The 13,117-nt window shown below is 37.2% G+C and overlaps 2 protein-coding genes across 2 annotated transcripts in view; both read right to left on the reverse strand.

Moving 5' to 3' along the window:
- Window positions 1-418: 418 nt before the first annotated feature.
- On the reverse strand, window positions 419-4,371 carry LOC107558654 (exonuclease mut-7 homolog). Its single transcript, XM_016242315.1, has 9 exons — window positions 4,283-4,371; window positions 3,571-3,721; window positions 2,837-3,035; window positions 2,578-2,687; window positions 2,289-2,466; window positions 2,048-2,211; window positions 1,358-1,558; window positions 755-808; window positions 419-571 (listed from the first exon to the last, which is right to left on the reverse strand). The coding sequence occupies exons 2-9, from the start codon at window positions 3,715-3,717 to the stop codon at window positions 419-421; spliced, it is 1,206 nt and encodes a 401-aa protein (XP_016097801.1). The 5' UTR covers window positions 3,718-3,721; window positions 4,283-4,371.
- Window positions 4,372-4,409: 38 nt separating this feature from the next.
- LOC107558656 (exonuclease mut-7 homolog) overlaps window positions 4,410-13,117 on the reverse strand; it is a 20,397-nt gene continuing 11,689 nt past the window's right edge. Inside the window, exons 3-12 of the mRNA XM_016242316.1 lie at window positions 9,497-9,561; window positions 8,689-9,036; window positions 7,756-7,809; window positions 7,527-7,666; window positions 6,514-6,620; window positions 6,332-6,405; window positions 5,219-5,257; window positions 4,968-5,137; window positions 4,546-4,696; window positions 4,410-4,421 (exon numbers count right to left, since the gene is read on the reverse strand). Of these exons, the coding sequence (XP_016097802.1) occupies window positions 4,410-4,421; window positions 4,546-4,696; window positions 4,968-5,137; window positions 5,219-5,257; window positions 6,332-6,405; window positions 6,514-6,620; window positions 7,527-7,666; window positions 7,756-7,809; window positions 8,689-9,036; window positions 9,497-9,561 (1,160 nt within the window). The remainder of the gene's footprint in view (window positions 4,422-4,545; window positions 4,697-4,967; window positions 5,138-5,218; window positions 5,258-6,331; window positions 6,406-6,513; window positions 6,621-7,526; window positions 7,667-7,755; window positions 7,810-8,688; window positions 9,037-9,496; window positions 9,562-13,117) is intronic.

The following is a 13,117-nucleotide window of genomic DNA, read 5'->3' on the forward strand; positions in this document are numbered from 1 at the left end:
CTCTATCTCCTTGAGCTTCCTTCCGGACTCACAACTCTTACGTCTGCAGATAAGACACAAATGTCTTAAGACAGGTGGTACGTTAGTTCAAATGTTTAGGTATCTCACCATTCAATTTAAAGTCACAATGTAATTCCAAAATGATACCGACATACAGATTTCATGGCGCAAAACACTGGTTGGTTATCCTGTAAGATCTTTAAAAACAAACCTTGTTCCACTATTTTGTGCGTGGCTGTTCCACTCCTCAAAAGGTTCCTAGTGTTTGCTTGCAATGTCAGTGCAACTTTTTGAGGTATAAGCCACTATCAAGAGATCAATAAAGAACGTTTTCCTTTTTTCTTTCCTTTTAATATTGATAATTGAGGTTTCTGTTCTGGTGATAACACGTATAAGAGATGCACACATATGTGCTTGTTTACAGGCATGCACAACTAACCTGGCATCGACTGAAGATGTCTGCAGGGGTGAGGTGGACGTGGAAATGTCTGAGAACGTGCACGGCCTGGTCACGTGCCTTTTCTGAGCAGTCCAGAGTCAGGCAGCGGCCCTCTCCGACCTGTGAGCGTAACTATATACACACAGACACACACATACACACAAAGTCACTGCACAGGTTTTTTGGTAAGCAGACTGGGGCTCTGTACTAAAACCTATTGAGCTGCCTACGGAGATAAACTACTTATGTAGGCAGTAGGATGCAAGACAGCTCACAGAGTTTGCATGTCTCCCAACAACTCAAACACACACTTACTGTTTGGTAGGGCTGACCAGCGGTGAGGATGACACGACCTTCAGCACGAGCCAGCTGGAGGATAGAACATAACATGATGCAAGTACATTACTTTATTAACAATATATTAATTCCATTGCTATTTTTTTTTCCAGATAATAAGTTAGTTATGTTTTGACACAACTACTAATACAGAGATTTACATAAAAGAGGACACCAATAAATTCTTTAAACTTCAGAAGGAATTTTCCTTAAATTTCTTTGCAGCCGAATACAACAACATCTGTCTTTATTTAACTGTAGGAGACTCTATGGGGCTATAGACACTTGACGATAGCACTACTGTACATAGATCTGGGAGCCTAACTTTGGTACGCATTTCTGTTTTCTTGCATTATTTGGCCTTGTGTGGGCATATACAGGTTAAACATCACAGATCCAAGGATCGAGACCTGAGGGACACCACATGCCATCCAGGTCCACTCAAATTTTGAGTTACTTATTCTTTCTAAATATGATCTTAGACAGCTGAGGACCATCTTATAAAGACCTATTAAGTTTAAAAATTAAATTTAACTAAAATGGTTGTGTCAAATGTCAACACCGGGTGACTGATTGTCTCACCTCTGCTGCTACTTTATGGTCATCTGTGTTTTCTAGCATCTTGACGTCCACCCCCAGACAGCGCAAAAAACGTCCCAGACCCTGCAGCATGTTATCACAGACCACTCGCAGCTCTGGTGGTGTAATAGTGGGCCCTTCATACTCCGAAGTCATCTTTAAACAGTCATCCATAGAGTGGGGCTCATTCGCCTTCTGCCGAGCCTGAAGATTAAAACACACTACAAAATCATTGGTGAAGATGAAATTACTTGACCTTTCTATAACCTAAACTGCTCTAAAGATTGTGATCCACTATAATACATAAAGAGAAAATTTTGGGCAGGCCAAACAGTATTACAGGGCCTGTCACAAAACTTCCAATTTTTTCCATGGGTTCTTTAAAGTAAATTATAAATTATGCATTAAATATGCAGCGACTTTAAATGATAGATTATAAAATAAATGGGAAAATTATTATATATAATCTAATAATACACAAAGTGACTAATGACATAAAAACCCCACAAAAAATAAACCGTTTTGAATGTTTGCCACATTTATAGTTAGATCCCTTAAGTTTTTCACCATAAAAACTCCACATGTTCTCATCAGCTACTTTTATATTGAATTTTATGACAGTAACTATGACAACAGAGCAATTTTCAGGACTACAGGCTCATAAAAAGCACAGTCAGAGACCAGTGGACTGACCTCTCTTCTTTTAGACTGCTTGTTCTTCTCTTTGAGTTTCTTTTCCTCACGGCTCTTGGCCGGTTGGGCTGAGGGAATGGAGCGGAGGTCCTCTGGCAAACCAAATGCCTTTGGGTCCCGAGAGAGGACGAGGTAGACATCTAGCAGGCAGTACGCATCAGTGACTAAAAAAAATGGTCACAAAAAGAGAATGAGACCAGGTTTGAAAATGCCATGCCACTACTCATGAATTGTGTGTTACCTGCATAGCGGAGTTGGCTGGTCCGGAGAGGTCGGCGTTCCCAGTTGGAGAGTTGCTCAGTTTTGTTCAGTGGTTTTCCTAATACCTGCTGCACTAGCAAACTCAGGCCCTTCTCCGCTGGTCCCTCACTTACTTCCACTGACCGACATCCTTTGTTTCCCAACCAGCACCGTTGAAGCTGGGGGGACAGAGGTCAATTGTATAAAAAATCAACATAGGTTTTAAAATCAAAATATGGTTAGAAATATCCAATCAGCAATGGTTAGCTGGGGGTCATTTGTAGCAGCACCTCCTGATGGACATGAAGCAGGTCCAGAACTCCTTCCATTTTCATTGGCTCTTCCCTGAGCTCAGGCCACGTGCTGACCAGACTCCGCAAGTCTCCAGACATCCCATAACCTAGATACATACATACAGCTAGCAATGCTTTTCAAAGAAGAAGACAGAATTACCATGTCTTTCCTGATAGCAAACCCATAGTTTATTAACACAAGAAATATGAAGAACATCAGAAAGTCAGTGGCTTAATTTGCCTCAAGGTTTCCTACCCAGTTTGAGGATGTTCTTGTCTGACAGCAGAGCTCTGATGAAGTTCACTGTGGTGCTGTGGTGGCTAATGGCGTGAGCACAAAGGTCCAACAGAAACGCCCGATCCTGTACGGCCAGCTGGATCAGAGCCACACGCTGAGAGGATACTGTGCCAAAACCGGCTCTCCATTCCATGTCTATTCCCACCACACAACCAGGCTGAAGAAGAATGAGGAGAGACAGCTACAGAAGACATATAATGCAAAAAAGGATCTTCCTTGTTCTTTGAAAATAGCCTAATTAAAATTGATGTGACAATATAAACTACATCAATACTCAGAGGTTAGCCAATCATAACAGAGATCTTAAAGGTCATTGGCCATTTGTTGCTGAGAAAATAAGGAAAGTGTGTTCAAGTGCCAGCAGAAAACAGTGTAAAGAAATAGTCTTTGAGAGAAGCAGTCTTTATCAGCGGAAGTTAAAAGCAGCTCGTAAGTGTATTTACTTGTCTCATTAGTGTTTAGTGCAGTTGTCGTTGCTAGGAAATGCTTGTTTTGTTTATTGTGTGGAGACGTGCTGATATCGTGTTTGGTCTCGGTATTTATAAAGTTTTAGCTGTTAGTTTTGGATCTGGTTTTTTAGTTGTTTTAATACTACAATTGATTGCTTCTGTTGTCCTCATTTGTAAATCGCTTTGGATAAAAGCGTCTGATAAATGACTAAATAAATAAAAGGTACAGTAGCAAAGGGTTACCTTTAAAACAGCTTCTCTGCACTGCTTAACTTCATTTAATGACTCTACAAAGAGGACGTTTTCTCTGGGCAGAGGCAGCTGGTAGTATTTTTGCTGATCAGAATGAAGAGGTGTCCAAGATTCGGGTGGGCCGCTCACAAAACACATCTCTCTATGACAAGATGACAGGAATATACTTGTGAGGTTGATGGTAATATGTGTGTGTACTTGGGCTTGTAAGCCAAAGTATCTTTGCAAACAGTGCCAAAAACAGACTTGTGTCAGAAGGTTTGTGTGAGGGTTACAGTAAATATTATTATTATTGGAATGGAAATCATTTATGAGAGGTCTTCACAAATGTAGTTTCTTAAGTCTCTCTGTGTGTGTGTGTGTGTGTGTGTGTGTGTGTGTGTCTGAGAATGAAGAGGTGTCCAAGATTCGGGTGGGCCGCTCACAAAACACATCTCTCTATGACAAGATGACAGGAATATACTTGTGAGGTTGATGGTAATATGTGTGTGTACTTGGGCTTGTAAGCCAAAGTATCTTTGCAAACAGTGCCAAAAACAGACTTGTGTCAGAAGGTTTGTGTGAGGGTTACAGTAAATATTATTATTATTGGAATGGAAATCATTTATGGGAGGTCTTCACAAATGTAGTTTCTTAAGTCTCTCTGTGTGTGTGTGTGTGTGTGTGTGTGTCTGTGTGTGTGTGCATTTGATTTAATACTTACAGCTGCTTCTTGCGGGAGAGGCTCTGAATTTTGTCCCAGACTCCTAGGGGAAGCCTGTTTCTGGGTAAGTTGTAATGTGCAGCCCACTGGGCAGCGTGTATAGGTAGTATTTATAAAGTTTTAGCTGTTAGTTTTGGATCTGGTTTTTTAGTTGTTTTAATACTACAATTGATTGCTTCTGTTGTCCTCATTTGTAAATCGCTTTGGATAAAAGCGTCTGATAAATGACTAAATAAATAAAAGGTACAGTAGCAAAGGGTTACCTTTAAAACAGCTTCTCTGCACTGCTTAACTTCATTTAATGACTCTACAAAGAGGACGTTTTCTCTGGGCAGAGGCAGCTGGTAGTATTTTTGCTGATCAGAATGAAGAGGTGTCCAAGATTCGGGTGGGCCGCTCACAAAACACATCTCTCTATGACAAGATGACAGGAATATACTTGTGAGGTTGATGGTAATATGTGTGTGTACTTGGGCTTGTAAGCCAAAGTATCTTTGCAAACAGTGCCAAAAACAGACTTGTGTCAGAAGGTTTGTGTGAGGGTTACAGTAAATATTATTATTATTGGAATGGAAATCATTTATGGGAGGTCTTCACAAATGTAGTTTCTTAAGTCTCTCTGTGTGTGTGTGTGTGTGTGTGTGTGTGTGTGTGTCTGTGTGTGTGCATTTGATTTAATACTTACAGCTGCTCCTTGCGGGAGAGGCTCTGAATTTTGTCCCATACTCCTAGGGGAAGCCTGTTTCTGGGTAAGTTGTAATGTGCAGCCCACTGGGCAGCAGTCTGGAGGCTGCAATGTTTAACCAACAGCTGCACCAACTGAACCTGGAGCTCTGTATTGCCTTCAATCAAGGCCTGAGATCACAACACACACACACTTTTTAAAAACTCAAATTAAAATTTTAAAGTGTTTAATTAAAACAGAATTAGTGTTACCTGAACATGGTCTCTCCAGTTCTCTTCCGACATGCTTTTCTGACAAATAAAAAACAATAAAGCAGACTCATCACTGCAGTTCTTAAAACTTTAAACTCTGTAATGTGATTTTTGAAAGCACAAAATATTTAGTGGTAAGTAAAGGGTGAGACTTTATTTTATGAATCAAGATTTGATTGGTTTATAAGTAACTAAAACAACATTTCAGTTTTTTTCCCACCAAAGTGGCTTTATATTAGCTTTATATTGTTCATCATGTAATTTTAGAGACAGAAGATGTTACATTTGATTGCATCATTTTCCATCCTATCTATTAATTTATTGATATTATCAGGATAAAAGAACTGCCATGTCATAATAAAGAAACAAAACTATTTTTTGGTGATTGACGGACTGATTTATTTATTTGCTTGGCATAATCATTTATTATTGGTTCTTTAGAAAAAGAGTAACATTTTAATAAAAAAGCTTTACTAATTATTTATAATTTATTAGTAAGCTACAGAAATTATTTATAATAAATTTTCTAAAAAATACATTTCATTTTTAAAAGTTAATTACCAATCTTATTAAGCATTATATTTAAATCATTATTACCAATTATTATTCGTGATATTGATATTATTGATTTTTGAAAAACCTGTCCACAAAATCAAAGGCATGTGGTTCAACCAACATGCAGACACAAAAACCATAAAACAGGAAATTACATTATAGAGAGGAACCCCTGCAAACCCTAATGACTGTGTGCAAAGGTCAAGAAGTCTCTCAAAACATCAGAACAAGTTGTAAAATGTCAAGTGGTGCGACTCTCCAAAACCCTAACAATATTTATAAATTAATAATTCATTAGATTTGTAAAACAAATAGGTCTTGCCTTAAAAATATATATATAAAAACATTAAAAAGCAATGAGTAAGATATGTACACTCACATTTATTCGCGCTTGATTATTATTTAATATTCTTTCTTGACGGTTACACTAGTTGAAATATTTTAAGTCACAGAAGTGAAACTAACATGAATACAAAGAGTTGATTTCTAAGAACCTGACACTTAAAAAGAATAAAAAAAAAATAAAAAAAGGGCTGTGAAAAAGGGGAACCTTCTCACCTCGCCAAAGGTTTTGTACATGAGAAACCTCAGTGAATCCAGCTTCCTCTTATAGACAGAATTAGAGCACAGACCTGTAGCAAACACACCCCGGGGGACCAATGTAAACATCACATACACACACACATTCATAAACCTACACACTTGAGATCAAACAGCCGTGGAGTGAAACGCACACACACCGGGATCAATGCAGAATTTCTCCATGAGTCTGAACACATGTTTACTGAGCAGCTTGGGCTGGATCTGGTCCGTCTGGTGTTTTGAGAGAACCACGTCTGGGTACTGACTGAAACCACACAGTGCATACATATTATGCATTGTTTATTAATTATACATAGTTTTGCAGAAGTAAAGATCAGGCATCAAAACTCTAAAATGTATAGTAGAAAAGATGAAAATGATAAATGATGGATACATGAGTATTATAATATGAAAGAACAGACTATTATTATTATTATATTAAAGGTGAAATACACATTTTATCAATAAAACGTACTGTAGAAAAGGAGGATGAAAAACAAATGTAAAAAATAAACCATTGATATTATTATGAATTAGTGAATTAATTAACTTTTTCTTATGTAAAAATCTGGCATCAAAACACTAAAATTTACATGAAGCTGGATGAATGATAAATTAATCATCATACGAAAGAACAGATTATTATTATTATTGTTATTGAATAATAAGAAGAAGAAATTCATGAATCACAAAAATAATAAATAGTATTAATGTTGATTTGAAATCAGGCATCTGAACATTACAGTAGGAAAAATGTCTCTGATAAATGATGGCTAAATGCGTGCAATAAAACGAGAGAATATGAGAGAAACGTATTATTAATATTAATAATAATATAATGTAATAACAGTAACATTATTCAAAGGTACTATACTATAATATTATTGTAATATTAATAGCGGTGTTTCAATAATAATTGAATTTCCAGGTTCAAAAGATTTTTGCATAAAAGAAATCAAGCGTAATTAAAACCATTTTTTTGTTTTGTGACATTAATGGCAATTAAAAACATTTGGCACTTTCTCCCTAAAAGTTCTTAACACTATAAAGAGATGAAAGTAATGCACAGGCAGGGTGTTAAAATTGTAACATTATATTTTCAAACTTTCAATAATATTCAATATATATGGTATACATATCTCAATATATACACATTTGCTTTAATTCTGACCTGAGCAGTGCCTGCATGTTGAAGTTGGGCTCGCACCAGGAGTCCAGCAGTGAGACCAGACGCTGCTGCAGGTCAGGATGCTCACGCACATACAGCTCCGCCAGAGACAGCTTGTCCAGCAGAATGAGAGGAACACACATCTAACAGCACCAACAGAGGACAGCGGAAATGAGACGGCCCAGCTTAAAACAGTGAAGGTCCAGCTACTCATCAAGCTGTGTGAACTGACCTTCTCCATCTCCAGATCTTTCTGCAGTTCCACTTTGACACTGAACACCAGCGCCTGTCATAACACACAACATTTCATGTCATTACAGCTGCTTATGTTGCACAATATCTTTCAATTATTAGTAATTGAAAAGACTGATTATATTTCATATTCATAATAAAATAATAATAATAACTCATAATTAAAAAATAAGTAATACATATTAATAAAAAAAAAAGGATTAAACAGCCTAATTTAACTTGGAGTATGCAAAATTCTCAATTGTAGATTCCTTTTTTTATTATGTAATTGTCATAAAATAATATTACAATGAACAATTAATAGTAGTAAATAATTGTAATTTTTTTAAATTATGAGCAACATTTAAATTAAATTAAATTAAATTAAATTTTATTTTGGGGTGAACAAATGTTTAATTCCCGCATTTAATGATAGCAAATATATATATGTTTTTTTATTTTGTTTATTTAATTGTCAAAATAATGTTACAAAGTAAAATTAATAGCAGTAAATAATTGTAATCTTTGTTTTTAATTATGAGCAACATATTTATTTATTTGTTTGTTTGATTAATTTGGGGGGTCCAATCTGACCTAGACATAATTTTGATTCCTGCATTTAATGATAGCAAATATGACGCATATTAAATTTATTAAACATTTATTTTTAGACAGTTACTCAATTCACACAAAAAAAGAATATGCGACCTCAGAATTCTGTCAAAAAAAAAAAAGAAACAATAAATTAATATAAATAAAATACATTTTGTACTATTATGTATATATTTTGTTTATTTATTTAAATAAATAAATATTGCCCATAACTGACCTTACTATATTTTTTCTACTACTAGCAACTATTTTCTTTTTCTTATATCACTGTATTGGAACATACTGCAAAAGTGTCACTCAGCTGGTGATGACTTCCTCTCACCTCTTTGAAGCAGCAGCAGTCATGAAGGAAGTCCACGTGTTCCAGCAGCAGTGGTCTTTTCAGTGAGCTCAGCTGATAAATCTCCAGCAGGGGGTCCATGTACCCGGGATGAGAGTCTGTGAGGAGCCCCAGGGCTTTCTTCTGCAAACGCAGTCTCTCTTCTTCCCTCAGGCCATTCAGACTAGCCTGGGGATTACTGGTCCTCCAGCGCATAAACTCTGTGAGAATGAACTGGTGCAGCGTGCTGGACTTGCCCTTCTGGACGGTAAGCCAGCCCTGCAGGAAGCCCAGCAGACCAGCCAAGGGCACCTGCATCTGTGAGAAACTGCTCGCTAAAAACTGACGCAGCTAAATAAAATAAAATAAAATAAAATAAAATAAAATAAAATAAAATAAAATAAAAAATAATAAAATGCATTGATTAATACATTTAAATTACTTCCATTTTTTTTAAGTTAAAAAAAAATTTCTGTGGTCATAGACGTTATACCATAAATGCAAACGATAGAACTCAACTTGCAATCATTCTTTTAATTCAATGCGTTTACAACTTTGATTATTGCATTTAAAGTCTAAATTATCCTCATAAGGGCTGAAGAAGCAACCGAAACCTGTGGGGGAGGGCACATTTTAAATGTAGGGGTCTTTTTGAAAAGTATTGAGTATGTCCTAAAAATTGGGGGGAGTAATACAGGGATTTTGAGAAAGTGGTTGGCTAGGCCTCTCTCTTATGTGATCTTATCACGAGCGTCTCACCTCTCATGAGACGCTCACATGCTCAGCTGGAGTACAATTACATGTTTCTTACCTCCTCCTGCTCTTTCCTGCTCCACATGCCGCAGAGGTGCTCCTGCAGGGCAGGCAGGTCAACACCTGGGGCAGCACACATGACAGCAGGGTTACACACAGTCACACTCAGTCTGTTTTCACTCCACCTCACAAATTCTCACGCTGACTGTACTGCATTTTGCAACTTTTGACCATTTTTTATTAAAGGTCCCATATTGTACACCTTTCTGGAGTTTTATTTGAGGTTTTGATGTCCTTAAGAATATATATTTGCGGTATAAGTACCAAAAACAATCTCAATATATTTTTACAGCTCCTCTCTCAGGAGCTCTGCTGAGAACAGGTTGATTTTGGCCTGTCTAATTAATATTCATGAGCCCCTCTTCTGATTGGCCTGTTGTTTTCTGAGTGACGCACGGCCAGGCCAACCACAGGTAACTAGTGTCAGCCGATGTCACAGCGCTAGCTGGAGGCAGCAAAACAAAGAGGAAACTGGAGGCGGCCCATTCAAACCAGCGCAGATTCGGCTACATGAGCTTAAAATATCATCTTGTTGTGATGTTGGGTGCCAGAATCGACGTAATACAGCCTCAAATTAGAAATTTGATCGCATATCTGCTGCCACTGCCAGACAAAAAACCGACGACATCTGTGGTTAAACGAGCAGACTGGACAGAAACGATCGTCAAAAATGCTCTCGTTTGCAGCGCACACTTCTTTTCAAACATGGTTTAATAACGTAGTGTCTTTTGTTGTTATGGGCGTGTCTACAGATATCTTGCCATATGTCTATGTTTCTTGCATCTCACGATTATGTCGTGTATGAAATAATGTCTGTGTGCATGTATATAAAACAACAAACTGACGATTTCTATATAATCATTTGTAATTGTATATACATTGTTGTGATTAATTGTGGCTGGAACAATAATGTAGCTGTAAAAATAGTTTCCTGCTGAAATTGAAATGTATATACATCTTCATCATGACTAGATAGACACGGTGAGTTTGTCTTTACTATACATGTTAGATGTGATCCACCTCATAGTAACAATCCTGTCAGATCGTCCATCCTTTGAGTGAGAGTGTAACATTACAGGTCGGCCGATCTGGTTTCGTGGTTAAAGTTAACCTTTTCGACATGTTTCCGTGTTGTCCTTGCTCTGCAATAGCATGGACGCGATGTTGTCTGGGGGTTTGGCAAAAGGAGGGTGGGACTGTGGGCGGTGCTCGGGGTGGTGACTGAAGGCGGTGACTGTGTAGTTCTGACGTCAACTATTTAAGGAAGTCACAACGGTTCGTGAAAAATAGCTAGAACTTTAAGCGGGCTGTGTGAATTTTACGGTGGACTGACTGTTTTGAATCTTATATGGTGGTTAAATAGCCCCTAGACCTCAGTAATTGTGAAAAAAGCCAGGAAATTCCAGTTTTGACAATATGGGACCTTTAAACCGTTAAAGCAGAGTGTGATAGAAAGTGTTGCAGGCCAGACTCAAACTTGTTTTTCCCATATCAGCACCACAGCTCAAAATGCCATTGCTCATTATTCTCAATCCTTTTCCAATTCAAACTGTTTTTTTTTTTTTAATCAAGATATACTTTAATTTATAATTAAAAGGCTCATCCAACTCAAGTGAATTTGGAGTGGGACTGCCTGTTTGACAGATGAGGGACTGTTTGAAGGCATACATTATTTCAACAAAATTAACCACTTTACTTTACTTGAAATTGCACATGAAATTGTTTTGAAACACTGGCTCAACCAACGGCATGAGTTTGGGGCAAGACTAATGGCAGAAGAGGAAAAGTTTGAAAATCGACATTATTTCTGCAGATCTCTCCAGCATAAAAGTGAAACAAATTAAAATGTGTTCACAATTGCAACCCATTGTACATGTTTCAGAATATTCAACAAGTAAAACCTGATCCGACCACAAAAATGGCCTCTATTTGACAGGTAGTTGGAGGGAAGGCGATGAAATATCAGCCGAAAATGAAAGTCATTACATTTTTATGTAAACTTCGTAACAGGAAATGTTGCAGGCTGGACTCAAACGTGTTTTCCCCATTTGAGCACCACAGCTCAATGTGTCAAGAGCATGTGGACTGCTGGCGGTTTAATGATTTTTCAAGTGTTGGCTTTTCTTTTCCAGTGTGAACTAATTTCTTTATACAACATTTTTAATCAATATATATATATATATTTATTAATATGTAATAACGTTGGCTCAACCAATGGTCTTAGACAGGAATACCTCTTTTAACCACTTTGGCTGATGAGAGAATGTTTTTAAACTGACATTAGTTCTGCAAATCTTTTTGGTGCAAAAAAATAAATAAATTCCACTTTAAATTCCAAGTGAACTGCATTCTGAGTCACAACCCATTTTATTTCTGCATTGTGACATATTTCTGAATTTTCAACAAATAAAACCTGATTTGATCGTAAAAAATGGTCTCTATATGGCAGGTAATTGGTAGGGAAAGCACAAAAAGTCAGTCAAAAGTCATAACATTGATGCAAGACTGCGAACAACATTGTAACGGCAGACGTTGCAGGCTGGACTCAAACTGTTTTTTCCCACATGAGCACCACAGCTCAATGTGTCAAGACTGCGATGGTCTGAGGATTTTATAAAAATGTTGTCATTCCTTTTCCAACACAAACTGATTTCTATATTCAACATTTTTAAATCAGGGTCTGAATACTTAGGACCATGTGATATTTCAGTTTTTCTTTTTTAATAAATCTGCAAAAATGTCAACAATTCTGTGTTTTTCTGTCAATATGGGGTGCTGTGTGTACATTAATGAGGGAAAAAAATTTACTTAAATGATTTTAGCAAATGGCTGCAATATAACAAAGAGTGAAAAATTTAAGGGGGTCTGAATACTTTCCGTACCCACTGTATATTATATTATATGAATGTATACATATATGCATAAGGGTGGGACTACCTGTTTGACTGGCTAGTGGCAGATGAGGGAACGTTTAAAAACAACAATTCCCACAGGTTAAACAGTTCACTTGACTTGAAAGTCCAAATGCATTTGCAAACTGTCTTTCCACAATATGACCTTATTTCAACAAGTAAAACCTGACTGGTTTGACCATAAAAAGTGGTCTCTATATAGTTGTAAAAAACTGGTTGAAAAATCAGCAATGACAGCTGAAAAAGAAATGCATTATATTTTGATAACGGTTGCAAACACTTTTTTTTTTTTTTTCTTCAGTAAAATGCACCAATGAATCATTAATAAGGCTAGGAATGCATGAATGTTTTGTTTTCGTATTCACTTTTCCCGCCACTCTAAGACTTTACCAACTTTTCCTTTTAAATCCAGGATACAGGCTTAACTATATCACTTCCATTGTAATGCACTCCTTGACTCTTTTTCCCCAGTCAGCTATTGTTACATGTGGATACTTCACACCGCATTTGAATCGAGCAAAAAGGGCCCGAAAATGAACATTTAATACGCGTAACAGGGAAAGAAAGGAGGAGTCTATTGTTGTGTGTGAGGTGTTGGGCCTTTGTATTTTGGGCAGTGATTCCAGGCCACAAAACTGTGAGATGAGGAGCCATATTTTTGAGGAGGAAGACGGGGGCGAGATAGGACAGGCTGGTGACAATGAGGT

This window comes from Sinocyclocheilus grahami, unplaced genomic scaffold (assembly GCF_001515645.1).
Source record: "Sinocyclocheilus grahami isolate Dianchi unplaced genomic scaffold, SAMN03320097.WGS_v1.1 scaffold655.1, whole genome shotgun sequence".
Lineage (NCBI taxonomy): Eukaryota > Metazoa > Chordata > Actinopteri > Cypriniformes > Cyprinidae > Sinocyclocheilus > Sinocyclocheilus grahami.

Coding starts and splice junctions, on each gene's coding strand:
- LOC107558654 (XM_016242315.1), bottom strand. CDS start 3,717: ATGTGTTTTGTGAGCGGCCCACCCGAATCTTGGACACCTCTTCATTCT. Junction 2,688..2,836: donor CAAGAACATCCTCAAACTGG/GTAGGAAACCTT, acceptor GTATGTATCTAG/GTTATGGGATGTCTGGAGAC. Junction 809..1,357: donor ACCATAAAGTAGCAGCAGAG/GTGAGACAATCA, acceptor TCTATCCTCCAG/CTGGCTCGTGCTGAAGGTCG.